Source organism: Pongo pygmaeus, chromosome 9, assembly GCF_028885625.2.
Source record: "Pongo pygmaeus isolate AG05252 chromosome 9, NHGRI_mPonPyg2-v2.0_pri, whole genome shotgun sequence".
Lineage (NCBI taxonomy): Eukaryota > Metazoa > Chordata > Mammalia > Primates > Hominidae > Pongo > Pongo pygmaeus.
This window is the reverse complement of record NC_072382.2, coordinates 68,968,920-68,993,311: the sequence shown is the minus strand read 5'-3', so window position 1 is coordinate 68,993,311 and position 24,392 is coordinate 68,968,920. Positions and strand designations below refer to the sequence as shown.

Sequence of the window (24,392 nt, the reverse complement as noted above, 5' to 3'; positions counted from 1 at the left end):
AGGATTTTCTTCTCAGATTGCTCCACAAATATTTTTAATTTCTTATTCTACTTTAAAGATATGCAAGTTGAACACACACACCAAACTGCATTATGGGTATTTTTTATGTAAAAAGCCAACACAAAAATATAATCAGAGGACCCATGTTCAAAGAAAAGAACATTACCCTTTGTCGAAAGCTCAGTTAATGTTTTCAGTAAAAATAAAATATTTACATTAAAATAAAATATTTAAGGTTTAAGAGGAGGCGGTTTTTGGTTTAACTGATTTTTTCAATTAACTGATCCCAATCGCATTAGCCAAGAAGACTTTTTAATATTAGAGTACAGTGGTTAAGAGTAGCCTTCAGCAAGTTATTTCACCTTTCTGTGCCTAGATTCTTTATCTGTTAATTTGTAGTAATCATGGGTTTTCATGATAATCAATGAATTGCCTTATCACATCATTGACACTTGTTAGGAACTTGAATGTGGAGCTATTGTTATTGCTATTACAATATTGTAATTTTGTAGAAAAATTAGTAACTACCCAGCCTTGAAGTGTGATTGGACCCTCCAAAAAGGCAACACAGTTTTATGCTAATCTCTTGCCACTTGAAGATTTCTGTTCCTTGCATCTAAAGTCTTCACTTATCTCCATCAATTATTCAAAATCTTGTCATGTTCTAATTGACTTGGTATTTGGCTATTAACTTTCCTTTATGGCATTATGTGTTTCTAAGGCTATTTTATAAGATTTTCTATCATAAAATACTTAGGATATTTCATAAACAAGGAAAGCATCTTTTAAATAAAGGCGTATTTCTTCACTATATTGTTAAATATATCCAGCCTCTTGATCATACATTTTGCATTGAGAAGCCAACTTTCTTATTTTTGACAGTATTCTTCTAGAAAGACACTCTTTAAACCTGCACAGAGCTGAGCCTCAAGTTACTGCCACTTGAAGGTTAGGTACATTAGTTTCCCTACTTTCTCTTTCTTGAATTCGTTTTTCCTTAATTAGTTGGAGTACATTCTCAAGTAAATTTTTCAAAAGAGAAACATGGTATGTAAATATCAAGTCCTTTACATTTCTAAAAATGCTCTTATTTTGCCCTGATATTAAATAATGATTTGGCTAAGCATACATTCTACAATGAAAATCATGTTCTCTTAGTATTTTAAAGGGATTGTTTCATAGGCTTCTAGCATTCTAGATTCCTTAAGAGAAGTCTGAAGGCAGTCTGCTTCTAGATCTCTTTATAGTCTTCTCTCTCACCTTGAAGTTCTGGTATTTCATAGCAATGTGTCTGGGTGTTCTCTCTTTTTCATTCATCTTTCTCAGCATTTCCTAGGACAGTTAATAAAAACAAGATGTCTTTCATCCTGGGAAATGTTATTTTTTTGCCAATTTCTTCCCCGCCATTGTCTGTTTTCTCTTCAGGGAGCCTTCTAGGTTAATCTTCTATGTTTCCTTGCTCCTTTATTGCTTTATCTCTCTTTGCTTCATATCCCTAGTGTCTTCAAAGACAAAAGTTTACCTCAGAGTACTTTAGTATGGGTGAACCTTTTGCTCCCTCCCCTACTTCTCCATAATTTTTTCTCTTTACAACACACATTCACCATTATTTTTCACCCACTTTATCACCTAACTATGGAGTTTGGGCATTGAGAAACAAACAAACAAAAACTCAGCATGAGTTTACCTGGACCACTGGGCTTTATTTCCACCTCCCTAAGACACCGAGCTATCCCTAGTACCTATTTCATAGGAATTTGGCAGCTCAAGATCAGGCAGGATTCTTTCTCCTTTCCATGACTGTATCAGTCTGTTCTCACGCTGCTATGAAGAAATACCCAAGACTGAGTTATTTATAAAGGAAAGAGGTTTAATTGACTCACAGTTCCACAGGGCTGGGGAGGCCTCAGGAAACTTACAATCATGGCTGAAAGGGAAGCAAACATGTCCTTCTTCACATGGAAGCAGCAAGAAGAAGTGCACAGTAAAGGAAGGGAAAAGTCCTTTATAAAACCATCAGATCTTCTGAGAACTCACTATCATGAGAACAGCATGGAGGTAACTGCCCCATAATTCAATTACCTCCCACCAGTCCCTCTCATGACACGTGGGGATTATGGGAACTATGATTCAAGATGAGATTTGGGTGGGGACACAGAGCCAAACCATATCCTTCCAACCCTGGCCCCTCCCAAATCTCATGGCCTCATATTTCAAAACACAATCATGCCCTTCCAACAGTTCCCTAGAATCTTAACTCATTCCAGCATTAACCCAAAAGTCCAAGTCCAAATCTCATCTGAGACAAAGCAAGTCCCTTCTGCCTTTGAGCCTGTAAAATCTAAAGCAAGTTAGTTACTTGCTAGATACAATGGGGTACAGGCATTGGGAAAATACACCCATTTCAAATAGGAGAAATTGGCCAAAACAAAGGGGCTACAGGCCCTATGCAAGTCTGAAATCCAACAGGGCAGTCATTAAACCTTAAAGTTCCAAAATGATCTTATTTAACTCCATATTTCACAGGTCATGCTGATGCAAGAGGTGGATTCCCACAGCCTTGGAAGCTCCACCTCTGTGGCTTTGCAGGGGACAGCCCCCTTCCTAGCTGCTTTTGCGGGCAGGTGTTTAGTGCCTGTGGCTTTTCCAGGCACATGGTGCAAGCCATCAGAGGAACTATCATTCTGGGGTCTGGAAGATGGTGGCCCTCTTCTCACAGCTCCACTAGGCAGTGCCTCAGTGGGGACTCTGTGTGAGGGCTTTAACCCCACATTTCCCTTTTGCACTGCCCTAGCAGAGGTTCTCCATGAGGGCTCCACCCCTGCAACAAACTTCTGCTTGGACATGCAGACATTTCCATATATCCTCTGAAATCCCATGTCTTCTGGACACCCATAGGACCAACACCACATGGAAGCTGCCAAGGCTTGGGGCTGGCACCCTCTGAAGCAATGTCCTGAGCTATACCTTGGCCCCTTTTAGCCATGACTGGAGCAGCTGAGATGCAGGGCACCAAGTCCTGAGGCTGCACACAGCAGGGGGCCCAGGACCTGGCCCAGGAAACCATTTTTCCCTCCCAGGCCTCAAGGCCTGTGATGGAAGGGACTGCCATGAAGGTCTCTGACATGCCTTGGAGACATTTTCCCCATTGTCTTCATGATTAACATTTGGTTTCTTGTTACTTACGCAAATTTCTGCAGCCAGCTTGAATTTCTCCCCAGAAAATGGCTTTTTCTTTTCTATCGTATTGTCAGGCTGCAAATTTTCCAAACTTTTATGCTCTGCTTCCTCTTGAACACTTCACCACTTAGAAGTTTATTCCACCAGATACCCTAAATTATCTCTTTCTAGTTCAAAGTTCCACAGCTCTCTGGGGCAGGGGCAAAATGCTGCCAGTCTCTTTGCATAGCAAGAGTGACCTTTACTCCAGTTTCCAACAAGTTCCCCGTCTCCATGTGAGACCACCTCAGCCTGGACTTCATTGTCCATATCACTATCAGCATTTTGGTCAAAACCATTCAACAAGTCTCCAGGAAGTTCCAAACTTTCCCACATCTTCCTGTCTTCTTCTGAGCCCTCCAAACTGTTCCAACCACTGCCTGTTACCCAGTTCCAAAGTCGCTTTTATATTTTCACATATCTTTATAGCAGCACCTCACTCTCTGCGGTACCAATTTACTGTGATAGTCCATTCTCATGCTGCTATGAAGAAATACCCAAGACCGGGTAATTTATAAAGGAAAGAGGTTTAATTGACCCACAGTTCTGCAGGGCTGGGGAGGCCTCAGCAAACTTACAATCATGGCAGAAGGGGAAGCAACCACGCCTTTCTTCACATGGCAGTAGCAAGGAGAAGTGCAGAGTGAAGGGGTGAAAAGCCCCTTATAAAACCATCAGATCTCTGGAGAACTCACTCTCTATCACAAGAACAGCATGGAGGTAACCACCCCCATGATTCAATTACTTCCCACTGGGTCACTCCCATGATATGTGGGGATTATGGGAGCTACAATTCAACATAAGATTTGGGTGGGGACACAGAGCCAAACCATATCAATGCCCATATTAAATTAGTGGTTATTTTTATAAGTTCTTGAGTGAAAAGTTCAGAACCCTGACCAACATCAGTCTCAGCAATGTCTACTTCTTCTCAAGAAAACATTAAGTAATAATTGGATATCATCACCCACACTGGTTTCTCACCTCATTAGTGGTTGTGGTCTCTATTCTTAGTTATTCAAAGGCCATAGTAGAGATTGAGTTACTCACTGTCTTAGAAGGGGAGAAGGCATTCTCTCATGCTGAAGTTTCTTACTCATAACCTGGCTATTGCATCTTCCTCTTGAGATAATCTGCATCCCTTTTTTATGACATGATAAATAGTGATGACTTTTAACTGCAACTTTTTCTTTCTTATTTTGGGACAATGAGATAATGGCTTTCTTCTAGTTTCTAACAAGTTATACAGCAGCAAACATCTAGGAATTCCCAAGACAATATGGAAGTTATGAAAAGACAACCAAACACCTTATATTTTTATTGTTTCCTTATTATATATTGTATAAGTTTGCTGATGGAAGTGGCATTATTTAAGCCCTGTGCACCATGTTTTCCAAGTGATAAATAGCAAGCTATGTGTTCCCAGTAGAGAAAAGCATCATAACATCATGGCAGATGGCAGAGATGCTCCCTACACTTAGCTTTATAGGATTATCCAAGGGTCTTCTGACACAGACTCCTCGAGGCACAATAGTGGGAAATAATTATGTGACTGTCAGGGGCCTGGGAAACCCTGGGAGGGATCCCAGACTCTTGAGGTGGAGGGGCAGTACTCCATAGGAGTACTTTGACAGAAGGGTTTGAAAGGGACTATGTACCTGGCTATTATTGGTATTTGGTAAAACTATGGCATGATATGTATTTGTAAAAAAAAACAAACAAAAAAACTAACTCTTCATCTACCTTCCCCTTCCTTAGTTGATTTTCTTCTCTTATGTTTTTATGATAATGTCTCATCCTTTCTAATACCTCTTATTTCTGTTCCATTTATTATTATCTAACCCAAATATCTTTCAGAACATCACCCAAATGTCTTCCAGAATATCATGCCCTTTTGGGCCTGATACATTAGCATTGGATATCTAGGTCTACTGGATCATTACCCCTTATCTGTCCACAGATAGGAAGGACCCCTGTCCTACTACTTCTTTTGTTTTCCTGTGAGTCCCCCATTGGGGATATGGTGGAGAATAACATCTTACATAAAATGAGCCATTTTTTTGGCTTTGCTATCTTCCATCTGAGCCTACTGCATTTGTCCTCCTTCTCATTTATACTTGTTCTTACTATTTCTGTTTCCTGATGCTGCTCCTGTTTTCTTTGCCTTGTTGTCTGCCAACCTCTGTTCTGTCCATAGACCACTGTCTGATCTCCCACTAGTGATGCAGCCTCAATTTCTTCCACTCTTTCAGGTGTGAGAACCCTGCTCTCTCTATGGCTGTTCTTTGGAGTCTTCATTATTCCTGTCTCCAGTGCTCACATTTCTGGTATTTAGGGAGGCACTTCTATCTCAAGCCCAGCTTTTTATAGAGAGTGTCTCATAGCAATGCTGCTTGGACCCCTGGTGATACAGGATGCTGATGGATGCCCAGAAAAGTGTGAAAAGTTCTGTGCATCCTCAGGAGAACAAATTTCCATCTAGGGCCAGAGGATCTGGAAAATGTTAGTAAAACACCTATTTGTAGCCCTCTTTCCTGCCTCAGTCTCCAGAGCATCATTTGAGATGTGCTGCAGACTCCCCTCTTTCCTCAGTATTTGTTCAGGAGCTGCCTGAGCACTCTGGCTCCTGTTCTTCCATATGTACCTTTGCAAGGCAAAGATCCTATCTAGGGACCAAATTTCAGTAAAATGAGACAGCTTGGTTTATCATAGAAACGGAAAGTAGACCAGTGGTTACCAGGGTCTGGGGGAGGGAGTTAGTATTTAATAGGTACAGAGTTTCAGCATGGGATGGTGAAAATGTTCTGGAGATGGATAGTGGATCACCACTACCACAGCACAACAGGATAAATGTAGTTAATTACCACTGAACTATACTTTAAAATGGTGAAAATGGTAAATTTGATGTTATGTATATTTTGCTACAATTTTTAAAAACGTGAATAAAAAACTCTACTTGGTTTAAATAGAAGTGAAGATTACAGAAATGTCTTAGGAAAAACAACACTGCCTGCTCATAGCTATAGCTCTGTCCACTGCCTGTTATGCAGAATTTCTGTAACTCAGAGAGGGCAGGCCTGAGGAGAACATTTTTGAAAAGAATTGGTATTCTTTGTATCTTCTAGTTTGATTTAAGAGTAAACTGTGTTGTAATCTTAAGTATTATTTTTCTTTATTGATCAATGATTTTTAGAACAATTACTACATTTCTTGGTTATATGGCATTGTTAATAATCACTCTAATGAATAAATGCCAACTGCTATGCATGAATACTGATAAAAATTAACAATTTAAAAGAAACCATCTTATTTTAGTAGCATGAATTATTTGCTAAAAGGAAATTGACTTCAAATCATCTTATTTGTAGAAAGCTGACAGTTGGATACAAAGACACAATAGCTTATGCTTTTAACCAATTACTAATAGTCGAAACCTGACCATGCTTTCAGCACAGACAGATCCATGATCTGGGGTGTAGAGGTGGGTTTCAGGTATAGCAGTACAAGTAGTAAGGAGTTATACATTGGAACAAAGTCTGTGCTTTTAACCACAGACAAGGGTTCAAGACAGACAAATGAGGAAAAAAAAAGGGAAAATTTTGAACCAGGAGTCCACTCTCTTTTCTGACACTAGGCAACTTTGTAGCTTAGAAGTATTTCTCAGGAGAGACCCTTTTAAAGTTAATATTGACCATAGAAGCAAGACTATTTGGAGCTATTATCAGGCACTAAGAACTTCTCCTGAAGATTCATTTCCCTGAAACAGTCTGGATGGGCCACTCCAGCCCCAGTTATATAATACCTCCAAGAGCAGCAGCTCAATACAACGTGTTGTGAGGTTAATTTAATACATGATGCTTGTCCCAGAACTAATGCTCCTTCTACTATACTGCTCTGCCTCCGTGGAGTCTTAAATGTTTAGAGAAGCATGAAATATTGTATCATTTGCAATCATGATGAAAATGTAATCTTAATGCCTATTGTATATGTATATATACTTAAACACACAGCTTCTTTGCCAATTCTTTTTCCTAAAGCATATTTTTAGTGGAGTAACGAATAGTTATAAAATAGAAATGATATGTAGCTTAGAATTTTGTCACTCATTAAATTTGAGTTCCTCTGGTGTGGCAGGTATCTTGCTAAGTTGTAGGAGATACTTTAGAGATAGATTTTCTCACACAATTTGAGAATATGAGATCTGGAAGCCCCTTAATATACAAAAGCTCATCTCATTTTGTATGTTAGGAAACAACTCAGTCTACAGTGAATCAATTTGAGTCCCAGTGGAAACGGATAATACGGTCAAACTAGGTAATTTGAGGAGAGTTTAGTACAGGAACATATGACAAAGATATGGTTAGGATTCAAGGAAAGGAGCAAAGGATAGTGCAGTACTCCAGGGCTAGTAATAGTAGGGAGCCATTGCTACCCCCAGGCCTGAAAGAACCCAAAAAAAGAGCTGTGGCTTTCAGTAGAGGGACACATGCAATGGGGTGACTTAGCGGGAAGAAAGTTGGAGGAATAAATGCTATAACTTCACTCATCTGCCACCCTCCAATTTCCCTCTAGGGCCTCCTTTTGGTTGAACTCAACAGAATCCAAATGCAAGGGAATCCCTTGTTATAGTCCATGTAGGTCAGCCTCACAGGGCCCAAAGCTGGGAAGAGAGTGGAGGAGAGTAGATTTGCAATGGTAAATGGAACTTCTGTAGTTCCCTACTGAAAGACTTAAAATGCAAATGTTAGGACATGGTTTCAGTATTCATCAGATGTTGGAAGAGAGTCTTTGACTCTAAAGGGCAGCACATATAAGTGCTGTGTTATTTGAGTATAGGATATTTTAAGTTTCCAATTTGAAAGAGAAAATATTGTTTTACAATCATAGAATTATAAACTGAAATGCCGAGAACCTGAGCAGCCTGCAGATACTCACACACAAAATGCATTGGCCCATTGCTCCCAACAGCTCACCAGGACTCACCAGGGGCTCTGCTCCTTCTTTCAAGAACTATGAGAAGGCTCTAGGGAGTGTCTTACATGTGTTTAAAAACAAGTCTGCACCCAATCTCCAAGTCATTTTCTCATATATCCTGTGTCTTGCTCAACTGCTGTGCTCTGGGAAAAAAAAAAAAAAAATCTCCTCGTATAACTCTCTTCATGCCAACAGAAGCCTGCAAGTCTTCTGCCCATACCAGCATAAGTACAGCTAGCAGAGAGCATGTATGCAGTTCTGCTCTCTAAACACATGCAGGGCCATGTGTTTAAGGATCAAGGCCTTGTCCTGAAGGTGTCCAGCTATGCCTGAGGAAGGCCAGGAGGGGAAGTATGCCTAATCCTGGGGTTTGGAGCAAGGACAAACATCCCAATATTGCACCATGCCTTGTGTAGGAAGGTGAAGTTCAAGTAGAAGGGAGAGGCAAGACTGAGTGTGGCTTTCTAATCAATCAAAAAACTCACTTCTTGGAATGGAGAAGTGAGGGGTGAGAGAAGTGAGCAGGAGCATTTAGGGAAAAGTCACTTCTCATGGAAGGCAAAAATGGGAAGAAACTTTCCCACATTATATATTGCTTTATGAGATTTTTCGAAATGCTCATTCACAAAGGTGATTATAAGCAGCCTTTTGATCTTGTTCCACAGGGTAGATGAGAGATTAAAACATGAATTTGATCAAAGCAAGACAAGATCTGGCCAAGGAAATGACATCCACTGAAGAAGTGTGGAAAAGGGTCCTGTGGGAAGTGTAAAGATTTGAGCCAATACAGTAGTGCCAAGCTTAAAAAGAATTTCAGGCAACACTATGAAAGCACTGTGACAGGTTTTATACAGATGCAAGTGCATAGCCAGGCTAGGAGGAATCTCTTCCCCCATTGTAAAGGTGAGAAATGTCCCAGGAGAGAGTGCAGGCGGCCCAAAGTCTCACAGCAGGCCACAAAGCTGGTCTCCATTTCCTGAATCCCATTCCCCTCCAACTCCACACAGCTCTATAGGGCAGGTCAGGATCCCACTTCCTGTGGACACACCAGAGGGTTGTTGACCTCTTTGGCCTGTCCCCAGTCCCCACATGTTCTTGAGTTTTGTTTCACAGTTCTTTTCAGCAAAAAGTCTCAATGGTCTAAAACTCTGCACATCAGATTTTCTGTAATTTCACAAGAATCCTAGCACATCTGAGTGTTTCCATTTACACTGCACAGGCCAGAATCCAATGGTGTAGAAAACATTGTAGATTTTGCAAGCACTTCCAACTATGTGGGTGTAAAATATTTTTAAGTAGGTTTTCCCCCAATTAAATAATCTCTGGAGCAATTGAGTAAAAAGAAAGCAGAAACCCAGTAGCAAACCTAATAATGATTCCTGAACCTTCCTGTTATGCAGCCAGTGGAGACTCAGGTGCAACAGGGTTATAGACACAAGAACTTAAATCTGGCTCTTAGGGTATATGGCTCCAGGCTGTCAGTGTCTAGCTTCAGCAGCCCCTGCCCCATCTGGGCAATGCAGGGGTGGTGATGCCAGTGTGAAGAGGAACTGGTCACACTGATGAGACAGCACTTTGCAAATAGAAGGTGTAACAGAAAGTGTTCTCTCAATGCTAATTTTAGGCCAGCTCCTTAGTTAACATAGGCAGAATCATCTGGGCAGCCTTCTGAGGAAGGAATCAGAGAGCCAGAAACAGTCATATTTCAGATGTTCTTCCCTCTGTGTCAGTCACAAAAAAAATTGCATTTAATGCCATTTGCCAATTTCCATGCTCCAGTTCATTTTGCTAGCCCTCAAACTTCTTATATTTAAGGCAGCAGAGTGCTCTGTTTACCTGGCTCAGTGTCTTAAAAATGGTATGGCCCTGCAGACGCAAGTTAATGCTCCTTAATCCTTGCAATTTTCACCATGAGTCAGAGCTAAGAGAGCCACATACATGTCTGCTGCAAGAATGAAAAGCAGGAATGGCCCTAAGTTTTAGCCTTCAGTTAATTAGCACTCACTGACTTATGGTCACTAATGAGAAGTATTATAGTGGTTTTCGTCTTAGATACAGACATTGTTGTATACTGCAAGTCATATGGCAGTTTCACAAGAACCACATAATATGAGAGCTATGCCCAAACCTGTTGTGATAGAGGAAGATCACTGAGGGGCAGTGACCCAAGGTCACAAAATATAAATGAAGGCAAAACTGGTCTTAGGTCACTTGGAATATACAAGCTGTTTCCCAGGGACACCATGTAAAGCTCAGCAAGTTGTGCCCTGTGCAACATGCATGGCCGTAGAAAGAAGCCCTCACTTTCTCTTTCTCCTGGTGAAGTCTTTTGGCCACATGACAGATGACCTGGGTTTTATATTTGTATAAGAGAAGTAGTAATAAGTAGGATTTGGCTCACTCCTCATCTATGGTGTCTAAGTCTATTTGGGCTACTATAACAGAATGCCATGGACTAGATGGCTTATAAACAATAGAAAATTATTTCTCACAGTTCTGGAGACTGGAAAATTCAAAACCAAGGCACCAGCATATTTTCTGTGTCCTCATATGGTGGAAGGAGCAAGGGAACTCTCTTAAGTCTCTTTTATAAGGATGCTTATCCCATTCATGAGGGCTTCACCTTCATTACTTAATCACCTCCCAAAGGCTCCACCTCCTAATACCATTATATGGGATGTTGGGATCTCAACATATGAATTTGGGGGGGACACAAGCATTAAATCTATATCATTCCACTGCTAGCCACCCAAAATCTATGTCCTTCTTAACTGCAAACTACATTCATTACATCCCTAAAGCCCCCAAAGTTTTACCTCATTCCAGCATTAACTCTAAAGTCTAAAATCCAGTCTCATCTAAATATTATTTAAATTAAATATGGTGAGACTCAAAATATGATTTATCCTGAGGAAAATTGCTCTTCCAGCTGTGAACTCGTGAAACCGAACAAGTTATGTACTTCCAAATAAAATGGTGAAAAGGCATAGGATGGACATTTCCATTCCAAAATGGAGAAACAGAAAAGAAGAAAGAGGTAACAGGTCCTGAGTAAGTCCAAAGTATAAGGCAAACTCCATGAGGTCCTAAGGCTCAAAAATAATCCTCTTTGACTTAATATTCTGCCCCCCAGGCTCACTGGGACTGAGGGCCTGCCTGGGGCTGTGGCTCTGCCTCAGCTGCTTTGCCAGGCATAAACTGTGCACCTAGGGTTCTGCCACATGGCCCACACACTCGCACCTCTGGGCAGCCCTTTCCCCATGGTTCCCAGTTCAGTGGGGCCATTTGGCCTATTGAAAGGAAGACAATTGCCATCCCTTTTGAAACCGAGGAGGCAGCCCTGATGATCTGTGAATCTTCTTCAGGGTCATTCTTCATTTCTCTTGATAAATAGTGAATGTTCTCAGCTGAATAGCATTGTGGTCCCATCCTGTAAAATCCAAATCTAACAGCCTTCCTTCGTTCCTTCTCTTTTCCTTCCCCTTTGGTTCAAATTGGCAGTTTCCCTGCTGGGGTGGGTGATTGAGTTTGTGATTCATACCTATACTAATCTCTTAAATAGTCAGTTGGCCACACTATTAGTGTTCTCTTCCAAACATGGGTTCTCATTTTTTGCAATATGGATAGACTGAGAATTTTCTAAATCTACAACTTCTCATTCTGTTTTGCTTAACAATTCTGTCTTTAAGTCATTCTCTCTTTCATTTTACTATAAGCAGCCAGGAGGAGCCAAGCTGCACCTTCAAAACTTTGGTTAGAAATCGCTTCAGCTAAATATCCCGTTTCATTGCTCCCAGCTAAATATCCCATTTCATTGCTCCCAAATTCTACCTTACACAAAACAGCAGAACATGAACACAATTCAGCCAAGTTATTTGCCTCTTTATAACAAGGATCACCTTTCTTCCAGTTTCCAATAACATGTTCTTCATTCCTCTCTGAGACTTTATCAGAATGGTCTTTACTGTTCATATACTACCAACATTCTGGTCATGGACACATAAGTATTCTGCAAGAAGCTTGAGGCTTTCTCTACAGCTCTCCTCTTTTCTTTCTGAGCCTTCACCAGAATTGCTCTTAATGGTCCATTCATGGCAGTGTAAGCTTTTTCAAGCATGCACCTCAAAATTCTTCCAGTTTCTACCCATTACATAATTTCAAAACTGCTTTCATATTTTTAGGTATTTATTTGTTTCAACAGCACCCCCATTTCTTGGTATCAATTTCTGTGTCTTATGAAAAGGCCTCTCTGAACTCCATGTATAGGTTTATGTATGCCTGACTTCTAGGCTATAGTAGTACTCTATAAATTGCAACTAGCACTCTTGAAATTTTCTTGATTAGTAGTTCCTTGAGGGCAAGGATTAGTTTTATTTATTTCATATCCCTAATTCAATACTTAGCAAATATCAGGTACTCAATAGGATCTCCTTCTCTTGTCCTCAGTAATTCAGTTCCATAAGCACCTGTTGAGCACCTGACATTGGTTTGATGCCAGGCCATTTTTTAAAGCTCCAGGAAGCCTCAGTATTTAGTAACCAAGGTGATTATTTATTTGCAAAAAGTCTGATATGAAGCAGCCAAATCCTGAGATACCTCATGAAAAAAACAGAAACAATAACTTACATTCAGTGAGCACTGCTACCTTCCTAAATATTCACTAAACCCCCAAGAGATAGGTACTATTATTATCCCAATGTTACTATGACAAAACAAGATACAGAAAATTTATCTATGGTTACACGTGTTGAAATGCAGATCTTAACTGTATAATTCTATAACCTGTGTTTACAACTACTGTGCTGTGGTGCCTGAAGTATAATTAAATAACAATGTTTTGGCAATATTGCATTTCCCAGACAACTGAAGTTCAATCATTTAAACATAAAGTATCTGATTTAAACTAGAATCTCTTACATGCTTCTTATTCAAGATGTTGCAGGATCACCACTCAAGATGCCCTCTGGCCTCTTGAGGTGTGTATGAATCTAAGTTCTCCTTCACTGGATAATTCCAGAATGGTATGATGCTTGAACTCAACAATTTCTCCTCCTTCCTCTCCTCTTCTTCCTCCTTCTTCTTCCTGTTTCTCTTTCTTTTTATTTAAATAGACTTTAATTTTTAGACAAGTTTTAGTTTCACAGGAATATTATCTTTTTAAGTTGCAAAAGAGAGACACATTCATTTTATAAAGTTTAAAAATACAGAAAATAAGATACTAAATAAAGGCTTTGTATTTACGTGAAAGGGATATTGATGAGGTAATTGTGGCATGAATTGTTCTGGATTATCAGTAAGATTTCATTGTAGTCATTCTTAATACAGTGTTTCCTCATTGGTTCAGCAATCTGAAACACTTAACATCAGAGCTGCCTGGTCCCACCTGTTTCCGCTATCTAATTACATTACCACCTTCCCTACAAAGCACCATTGATATCCTCAAGTTCTCCATGGGCTGATTTTCTAACTAAATTTCCCAGTGTTATATTTATTAGCCCTCCCCCCGACACACACACAATTATCTGGGGATCAGGAAAATGTCCTGTATTCTGAACCACGGTGTGTGAGTGTGTGTGTGTGTGTGTGTGTGTGTGTGAGAGAGAGAGAGAGAGAGAGAGATCAGATTTATTCAGAGTTGAGATGCTTGCTAAAAATGGAGACTCTGGACCTCACCCAAGACATATTAAATAAGAATATCTAAGATTGAAGTCAGAGATTCCGCCTACCAAAATATGTTTTATTTTTACTTTCCATCAGGAAATTGACAAGCATATTTAAAAGTAGAGAGGTAACTCCATGTACTCAAAACTCAGTTTCAACAATTATCAATTCATAGTCAATGTTATTTTACCTATAATGTGAAGCAAATTGTGGACATATCATTTGACTATTTCTGTATGTATTTAGAACACATAACCACAATACAATTATCATACCTAAAATAATTAACAATAACCTCTAATATAGTTACATTTTTAGTTCAAAACATTTCTTGTTTTGTAAATGTGTCTTAGTTGTATAGTGTTTTAAACCCAATCACGTAGCTGGTCCAGGCCGGACTGGCCCCTCTCTAGGCCTCTTGCTCAGCTCGCATGCTAGGACTTCCTTCCACCAGTCTTCCAACTTCAGTACAGTTTTTCCTGTACACTGTGTTTTCTGCCTCATTTTAATCTCCTACATTCATCCTCAAGTAACTTGCTATGATAAATACATTGAAAATAAATTTTCTGACTTGTTTTGAAAGATGACTTTTTCAGCCCTCACACTTTATTGATATCATGTTTGGGTGTAGAATTCTAGTTTGAATGTAATTTTTTCTCAGAAGTTTGCAGGCATTATTCAATTATCTACGGTTTCTGGTGAAAATTCTGATGCCACTGTGGTTCTAATTTCTTTGTTATTTTTTCAAATTCATTTTGTCTCTTAAGTTTTGTGACTTTCTCTAATCTTCATGTTTTGAAATTTCACAATAATGCAATTAAGGTAGTGATATTTTATTATAGATGCTCAGCGGACCCCTATCAAGTTGTCCTTCAGTTCTAGGGGACTTTGTTTTTTTCTTTGATGACTTTCACCTTCATTCTCTCATTCTCTCTGTCCTCACCTCTGCAAAATTTAAATATTAGACCTCCTGGATAAATACTCTACATATCATATCTTTCATTTAAATTTCCCAAGTCTCTGTTTTGTTTGGTTTTGTTTTTCTCGGTCTATGTTCAGGTACCTGTTCTTTGACTTTGCTTTCTATTTAATTTTTCTTTTATTTCACCAATCACATTATTTTACTTCTAGATCAGATTGGATCTCAAGGGTGTCTTTTTCTGGTTACTGCTGCAGTCACAATTCTCACCGTTGGTTGCTGTTTTATAAATCTCAGTACACGAATTAATTTGCCTCTTGCATTACTGTAATTCGTTTCATGTCAGGGGCCATTTATTCTGATGGCTCAGCTTGGTTACCTCTTTTGAGGTGTTGATTTGCCCGTTTCTTCCGTGACTTTTCTTTTTTTGTCTATTTATGTGTTCTTCCTGGCCCTTCACAGTTTAGGAAGACAACCAATTTTTCTCATCCATGTGAGTATGTGGGCTTAAATTTTTTACTTGTTGGCCAGTAATCACTGTCACTCTAAAACAGGTCCACTTTTTTTTTAATGCTTGCAGGAATCCTCTAGTATTATAGGTGTCCAGCTGGAATGTCTGCTGGGTCCAAGGTGTCATGGGTGTCTTCTATCTGGTGTGCTAGGGATGTTGCTACAATGCATCATGTCTTATGGCTAGGGCTAATAGCCAGTAGAAGAGGTTTCTGACAAACAGGCGTGATTACAGGTCATCCTATGCCACACCTTCCCTGGGAAGAATACACTCCATGCAGCTCTGGATATAGTTTTATGCCCGTCGCTCCCAAAACAGCAATACTTCTAGGGATTTGGATCAGAACTGGCTTGCCATTTGCCTCTTTTCATCCTTGAGGGACTATCTGGCTGTTACCTCAACTCTTGGAAAAAAGCACTAATTATGCTATTACTGTTCTTTAGAAAAATTACGTCACGACTATTTTTAATGTCATATATTTTTCAATTTTTAAAATGAGATATACCATAAATAACAATAATATATCTCATGAACACATATAAAAATTAATAATAAAACAAATGGTCATGTTTCTACCACCTAACTTAAGAAATAACATCTTGTGATTCTAAGCTGATGCTACCTCTCCATTTTTGGAAGTCATGGGTCTGAGGTGGGAAGTATGGCCTTAGTGATTCCAAAGTAGCTTTCTAGGACCTCTTTCTGAAAAAAACAAGAGAAATGTAGAAATGTACTATCTAGAAGGCATACTCAGCTATTTGTAAACAGAAGTCTAGACAATTATGCTTGGTGTCTGGTGTGGCTGTGTAGGTCACTATTGGTGTTTCCTATAGGCATTTCTCTCTGGGCCACTGCTAACTCACACAGCACCTTTGTGTAAATCAGAAAAAAAGCCACTCCTGCCATTTGCCACAATTTAAAAAATAACAATATGCACAAAAATCTATAATGACTATGACTGTAACTGGTGCCCCCTAGAGTTTACAGGCCACAACCCACACAACCATAATTCAAGGTAGACATAGCAGATGGTACAGGGCTCCTCAGATGGGCTTCATCACTTACTGAATGCCTACTGTGTGCCAGGAACTCTTTTAGATTATTGGCAGTCAGTGTTGAGATAGACAAGATCTCTGCTCTTCTGGATTCCCCACGACTGGACTTCTGAGCAGGCTGTTTTGTGACTGCATGAGCTGTAGTCAACTAACAAGCTGGAGTTGTTCTTAAACTGGGTCGGGGTCCTATGGTTACTAGCAAAAGTGAGGCGGAACTTCAATTTACTTAGCATGCTATCTATGCCAAGTGAATCCTGAGAGGTCATGTTGTACTAAGCTGATGAGTTCAGAGGTCACATGGGGTTCTTAAGTTTATGATGACCCTACATCCTAATTTTCCCTGGACAATCCTAGGTTAAGTATCTTATCCCCATGTAATTATTAATATAACCCCTTTTCTCTCCTCCTAAAAGTATCCCAGATTTGGACAGTAAATTATATGATCACACAAATTACCTGTTTTTTTCTGTGCCAACATCCCTTCAAAATCCTCGCGACTTAATACACCAAATATTTAGGTTTTGCTAATGGATCTGTCGATCAGCTGTAGCTTTGCCCCAGGTTGTCAGTCATGTTTAAGTTTACTCCTTGTTTTGGACTTTGGGCTAATGCCACAAGTCTTCTCATTATGGCAGTCAGGCTGGAAGATCAGCTCTTATCTGAGAGCTCTTTTCTCATGCAGAAGGTGGGAGCACAAGGGACCTTTGCTTCTAGGTGGCATGGGCCATATTCACTCGTATTTCATTGGCCAGAGCAAGTCATATGCCCAAGACCAACACTGGGGATTGGGATTTATGCTTCTCCCTTGGAGAGGAGCCCTGTGATAGGGCAGAGTGACTAATAACACAGTTATCTCATCACATTCCTAAATCCTACGGCCTCCCAGTGTGCCCCTTCTCCAGCCTTTGCTGGTGGTGGTCTCCTAGCAGTGTCTGTGTCAGGACAGAGCTGAAGTGATTAACAGAATGTAGAGAAGAAGTTTTGTCTCCATTTAGACTACAGAATGTATTAAGAGATTTCACTGCTATGTGGAGCCTATTTTGTGTTGGAGAGAGTGGGGATTGATGTTTGCAGCCTGATTACCTGGGACAGAGTTTCCTCCTTCGTGGTCCCCCAGCACTATCACCCATCACAGAAGTCTGCACCAGCATATTGTCTACTCTCCTGTGTGAGTGGTCAGAACCAGGTGGAGTCTGGGGTCAAACCATGCCCTCCCCACCTCATGTTGGGCTCTGTGAGATATAGTTCCTAGCCCCTTTTACTTTGACCCCAGTGACTCCACTCCCTATCCCCCACCCCTGCCTGTTGCTCTGCACCTGGGATTTTTAATTTTTATTTTCTCTCAGTCTCCCTTCATTTGCCTGTGTTAAATGTTCAACACTAATTGGCTTTTCTTTTAAAACAATTCCAGATATTCCTCAAAGTTACTGGTTAACTGATGAATTGATGATGCCCTTTCTTATTTTCCATTGCTTATCCCATTTCTGTGGGATTTGAGGAGACAAAAGTGAAAAAGATTTGCACAGTTACCCATATTGAAACTTCAACCCCAGTATTTTCAAACAGAGATATAATATTGTTTCAGTAGAAGGGTGAAGATTGATTGGGAGGCAAAGAGGAAATATGTTAAATCCATCAACAGTCCTGGCAGCTGGCATTCTTTTGAGAGCAATTTTTGATAAACAGTTTTATCAATTCACAAGAATGACCAAGTACCTTCAGAGTTATATTAAAAAGCACATGGGTGGTAGTTGTTCAGCTTGACTCAGTAGGTAAGTGACTTGCAGGAGGGGTTCCCATGCATGCTTCAGCAGAAATACAGCTTTGTCACAGATCATAGTATGTTGGCAGTGCTGTGCATAGTTGAAATCGTGAGTACTAAATGACTAATTTCTAATTTTCTCCTTCATTAGAATATGAATCTGTGAAGACATGGTGTGTGCCTATCATGTTCCTCATTATATCTCCAGAACTTAGCGTAGCACTTGGCATGTAGTCGGCATTCAGAAAACTTTGGTTGAAGCAATGCAAATATTAATGATGGGCAGTAGAGGCAAACCCTGGGGAGAATCCTTGGGTCTCCAGAGTGTAATGAAGCACCATAATGACAGGCAGGGTTGTCCTTTAAAATAAGGATTTTACAGCCACCATAGTGCGGGAAATGCATTCAGATTGATGCTCAGCCTCCCTGGCTCTACTGTAGCCTGGGGCAGAAGCCTGGAGGGGGTGAACTGTTTTGAACCTTAGGGGCACAGTCACTGGATACTGAACTGCCAAGACTTGCTGATGCCATGGGGCTGTGGTCCATGATCCATGTAGCAGATGCTGTCATTACCTGCCATGTCCCCTTACCACTTCATTGTGTGCCTGTTGACCTCCAGTGCAGCCTCTGCATTGATTTCAATGTGGGATTTTCCTGGCCACTGAAGCTTACTTTGTTCATCTGGGCTGCAGGTTTCAAATGATGGGAATTTAATGCCCTTCGGGAAATGCCCTCTAATTAATAACTAAAGAGAGCTAATGTGTAATACCTCGGATCCCTTGCCACTTGGGTGGGGTATATCTGAGGTGTATTAAGCCTCCCTAGCAGGCTTAGCCTTTACTCCCTCACTGTAGGAACTGGCTTGATAATGTACCTTTTATTGGCTTCCTTTTCTGGATCACTTCTCCTGTGTTTCCTTCTTCTAAATAACGCTTTGCCCTTGAATACTTGTTTTAGGGTATGCTACTGGGGAAACCCAAACTACAATATTCTATCCTGCGTCCTGAGGACTTACCACTGAGTGGGGGTTATTCTTAAAGCTGCAAAAATTCACAGAAGATTTGAGCTTCATTTTGCTTAGAACCTTAAGAAGTTAATAGGAAAAATAGAACCAAAAAAAGCACTCTAGTTTCTCTTATTTTAAAAAGTTGTGACTTACACAATTCCCCAATTATATTATACAGCTCTCTGAGATGACAGAATAATTTTTAATGACATTTGAAACTGCCCTGCTCAAAAAACATTAATGATTGCTGCTGCCTGTAGGATAGAGTCTCATTTCACTTGAAGGGCATTCTAGTCCCCATGAATATATCCATTTTCTTGCCATAGCAGGCTGTTTATTGTTTCTAAACATGGCTTGCATGCTATGGTACCTCCTCTGTGTTTCTGCTCACTGGTCCTCTGGTTTGTGTATGAATTCTCATTGTCACCGCCCCAGAATTAAGTAACCCAGCCATGTGCCCCAGCATGGCCTTCCACAGTCGGCTCCCAAGGGATGGGTGGATGAGAGGGTCATTCTGCCCACATTGTGCAATGGGTGGGCTTGAAGGGAATGACCACACTGACCTTTGATCTTTGCTTCTTTGCAGATATCTCAGTGAGCCTGCTGACCCTTGTGGTCACTGCCTGTGGTCTCGCTCTCTTTGGCGTGTCTCTCTTCGTATCTTGGAAACTCTGCTGGGTTCCGTGGCGAGAACGAGGCCTGCCCTCTGGTAGCAAAGACAACAACCAGGAGCCTCTTAACTACACGGACACAGAGACCAATGAGCAGGAGAACAGTGAGGACTTCCTAGACCCTCCCACGCCCTGCCCTGACTCCTCCATGAAGATCAGCCACACCTCCCCTGACATTCCCCTCTCCACCCAGACGGGGGTCCAGGAGAACTGTGCCCATGGCGTCCGCGTGCAGCGCCAAGTCACAGAGCCAACCTCATCGGCTCGGTCAGTAATGCCTTCTCCTTTCTGAATGCAAGGAAGGACCACCCCATTCCCCTCTCTGGCAACAATAGCACTGATTGGTCAAGGAGCCTATAACCTTTTAGATTTCTGTTCTGTATCAGAGACATGAATATGGGAAAGCTCCATGCTTCCTATGCTGAAGTTAGGTTCCTGAGCCCTTCTTGGTTAGTTCATAAAAATAATAGTTAACATTATTAAGACAGCATGTGTGAAGTACTCTATAAGAACTTTATATTCATATTTTATTATAGCTCACAACTTAGCATGAAATGTATACTATTATCATTCTTATTTTACAGCAGAAGAAACTTAAGTCAAGGCAATTAAATTTTTTAAAAAGCTGTATATGTAAATACCCAGGTCAGGATTTGAACCCTGGCTCAACCAACACAAGAATCTGAGCTCTTAACCACTCTTCCCTGCTACCCTCCTACTGCTTTAGAATTTATTCCCTGTGCATTTGACCTATCCTAACAGTCACACACAGGCTGTCTTCAGACTCCACCGTGTGGCTGCAGGTCTTTGGCCATCTCCAGCCTTTGGAAGGCTTACAGAGTACCGATACCTAGGTCACTCTCTTTTCATTGTCTCGATGCTTTATGCTCTTCAGCAGTAGAGAAATAATATAATGCAGTGAAAAAAGATTAGGTCTCTCAAGTCAAATGAATTGGCTTTACTTACATGTGTGACATTGAACAAATTACTTAAACTCCATATCTGTCCATTTCCTCTTCTTCAAAGAGGAATAGATAGTACTGATTTGTAGGTGGTTTTAAGAATGAAATGATGACATGTGCTTGCACAGGTCTGGCACCTAGTAAACGCTCCAAAATGTGAGCTGCCATTTTGCTGTTCGTATTGCTATTATGGCCTCTCCCAAGGCTCAGATGTTGCACAAAAGTGTGTTTGAGGCTAAGCAGCCAGTTCTAAATCACTGGATATAAAAACTCATTTTCGATAAGGTATTTCAGGAAAAGAGACTCAGGAAGCAGCTTTCTTTAGAATGAAAATATTGGCCTGAGTGATGGCCAGAGAAATAGCATGTGCTGTTATTTGGAAAGTATAAACACAATTTGGAGGTATTTTTTAAAAATATTTACTGTTTGTTCTCCAGAAACAGAAATAAGACTTTACCCTTTTTATGTTAATCGAGTTTATCCTAGAGGCTCCACTCGTTCTCATTAAGTGGGATGGAATATGCCAGTTTATAATTTGATTGTTTCAGAAACTTATTTTAGCATCATTTTCAATTCTGAATCAAAGAGCCAAATCTAAAATAGTCCTCTGTGAGGAGATGGGTAGTTGTCTGCCGTTTGATTTAGAAGAAATCCTCAGATTTTATCACTAGGATTTATCTTCAGATTTAAAACTTAAATATAACTAGAGCTCTGTTTGATGCTGTCATAGAGTTCATGCAATGTGCAGACTTATAATAAAATCCTTTCGGTATTTCAATAGCTAGAGCCTTTTAGATAGAGTCTCCATTGAAATTTCCATTGAAATTGCCTCCTATTTGGTTCTACTCTGCATGTAACTTTTCTGGTCTGAGTTCCTCCAATATATGGTGGTAGTACTGTGATCTTATGAGATTTGATCTGAGGACTCTGCCATAATTCTAACAAACTGATAGCAATGATGCCACTATAATTATCACAATATTTATACTGGAAAAGTATATACATATACTGCATAGCAGTATTTGCTTAAAAAATAACTGTTATCACTACTGATTTGTAGAAATTGGGTAGAAGGAAAAAAATTAAAAGGGAGAGTGAAGGAATTATCCCTGTAAAATGCACTTTGTGTTCAGATTTATTTTAGTTTTGAAGGCATGCAGTTACATTATCTTTTCTGACGGCAAAAATCAGGTTTAGCAATATCTGAACTACTATAAGAAAACTACTCTTTTCTAGCTGAATTTGACCTAATACTGACAATTTGCATTTTTATGCATTTAAAACATTCATACCTAAATTACTACTGAACTAGTTTTATGGGGTCTGTCTGGAAATATATATCCTTGTCTCAGGATCTCACCACAGTAAGAGCAGTACATGGTCTTCTAATTCTTTGGGGATTGTGTTGCATCATGAGAAAATGCACACACACATACACACTTTTTGCTAACAAAAAGGAGAAAGAGAATGAAATTTCCTCTATGCCTCAAAGCATTTTTAACATTATTCTTCAACATTTCTGATACCCATATTTGGGGAGGGGAAAGGTAAGCTTTGCTGAGAAAGCTCTAAACAGTCTGCTTTTCCAGTTACTGTTTCTTCTCCTTTCTTTCTCATTATGTTCTTTACTTTCTCCCTGCCGACACTTTCTTACTGCTTCCATTCTGCAGCCATTATCACTGTCTCAGGACAGCCATGATCACAGTCTCAGGGTTCCCAGTGCACGAAAGACATAGCCTCCATTTGAAGGTGTCTTCAGGATCCTTGTGATTGGCACAGTTTCTGTCACACCATTTACATCAAAAATCTCAACCTCAGCTGGCCTCTTCAGCTTGGATGTGTTCTTGGATATGTTTGGCTGACACAGTGCCTTTTTGAAATGTCCTAAAGTTGGGCTTTGTTTTATCTTCTAAGAATGTTTCTGGTCAGAATGACTTTCTGTTGTTCTTTCAAGATCAAGCATGTTCGGTGTCTAGTTACTTCAGTGACTATTAGTACCATCCAAAATTCCTGTCAATTCTTTTTGATTTGAATGAAGTCCCTTTTGTACAGTGACTCAATATGCTGGACATGTGGATGTTTCCATTTTCTCAGAATTTTTTAATTCCAGAGCTTTATAAAGTTCTCTACTCCAAATGTATGAAAATCCCTGGATCCCCAAAATAGAAGGAACCTTGAAAGGCCATCTAATCCGTTTCCTGATTCATGTCCTAAGATGAAAGTTCATCCTATTTTTTTCAAGCCTTCTCAAAGGTCTTATGTAACACTTCAGTTTTTCAAAAATTTCAATTACCACACCGCAAACCCCTTATCAGGTCTATTAAGGCCCTGCATTTTAATACTGCCACAGTCTGCTTCCAACAGCCTCACCTTATGGCCAGGGCCACCATGTTGCAGAACCCTAGGGGACACTTTTAATATGAACTCAATAGGAGACTGCCTGGAAGAAGCTTGTTGTACTGTAGCTGCACTAGCCTCTCTCTTAGTTCCTTCAGCATCCCAAGGCCTTCCTGCCTTGAGGTCTTCACACGTTGTTCCCTCAGCCAGGAATGCTTTTCCTTTTTTTTTTTTTTTTTGTCCTTCTTGGGTTCTTTACTTCCCTTCGCCCTAGCTGAAACATCACCTTCTCAGAAAGATCTCCCCGGCCACTCCATCTGAAGTCTGAGTTCTGTCCCCGACTCCTTCCAACTTTAATTCTCCCTCGCATTGCCTTGTTTGCATGCCTTCACAGGATTAAATTATTTTAAGTGATTCTTTATTGCTTGTACTCCCCTCTAGACTGAGTTCTGTGAGCTCAGAGACCACATCTGTTTTGTTTCTTCCTGTCTATCCAGCCCCTAGCCCCACCTGGCACACGGAGGACTTTTTTCCATGAAGTGACTGACAGAATACGTTGGTCAATATCAGGCCACTTTTCTCATGCTCTTCTGACAAGAATGACAAAGGGCCAGAAGTATAAACTGAGCAGAGCGTGTAATAATGGTGTGAGGCTGGCGGAAGGCCATTTGTCCTAGGTCTCACATTCACTAAGAGCCCCACATTAGGTTTTTGACCTTATCTCTGAATTAAGCAATCCATAGAGTTACAGAAATATGCTGCAGAATTGAAAGAGGAAGATAACCATCACATTCTAAATTTAGGTCCCATGACTGGCCACAACTCAAGTAAATAGTACACAAAAATTAAATGTTGTAATTATACTATGAGTAGCACATTTCTATTAAGTTATATTTTTGTGTGATGAGAACATTGGTTCAATGTAAACATCTAAAACATAATTTTTGAATCATAGTTATTTCTTCAGATTTAAATAAGCTAACTGCTTCAAAAGTGGAAGTTGCCTAGACCTATCTCAGCTTCCATGAGACCCTGAAATGATATGTAAATGAGTGTTTTCTCTACTGGGATTAAATTATCCGAAACTATTATATCCATAGCATTTCTGTATTTACTCTAGACACAGATATCAAGCATTTGCTATGTGCAAAATTCAATATTAGGTGGTGGCAATAAAGAGAGAAAAAATATATAACCCTGCCCACAAAAGACCCACAGCAAGAGCACCAATTATACACACTGAAGTGCTCAATTAGTTCTATAGAAGATTAATCTGGAAAGAATGTATAAGATGCATGGGACAGTGGTGAAGATT

At 40.1% G+C, this 24,392-nt stretch overlaps 1 protein-coding gene across 1 annotated transcript in view; it reads left to right on the top strand.

The window, feature by feature from the left end:
- The window catches only part of SYT9 (synaptotagmin 9), a 221,516-nt gene that overhangs the window by 31,332 nt on the left and 165,792 nt on the right, over positions 1-24,392 (top strand). Inside the window, exon 2 of the mRNA XM_054438157.2 lies at positions 19,694-20,045. Coding sequence (XP_054294132.1) covers positions 19,694-20,045 — 352 coding nt within the window. The remainder of the gene's footprint in view (positions 1-19,693; positions 20,046-24,392) is intronic.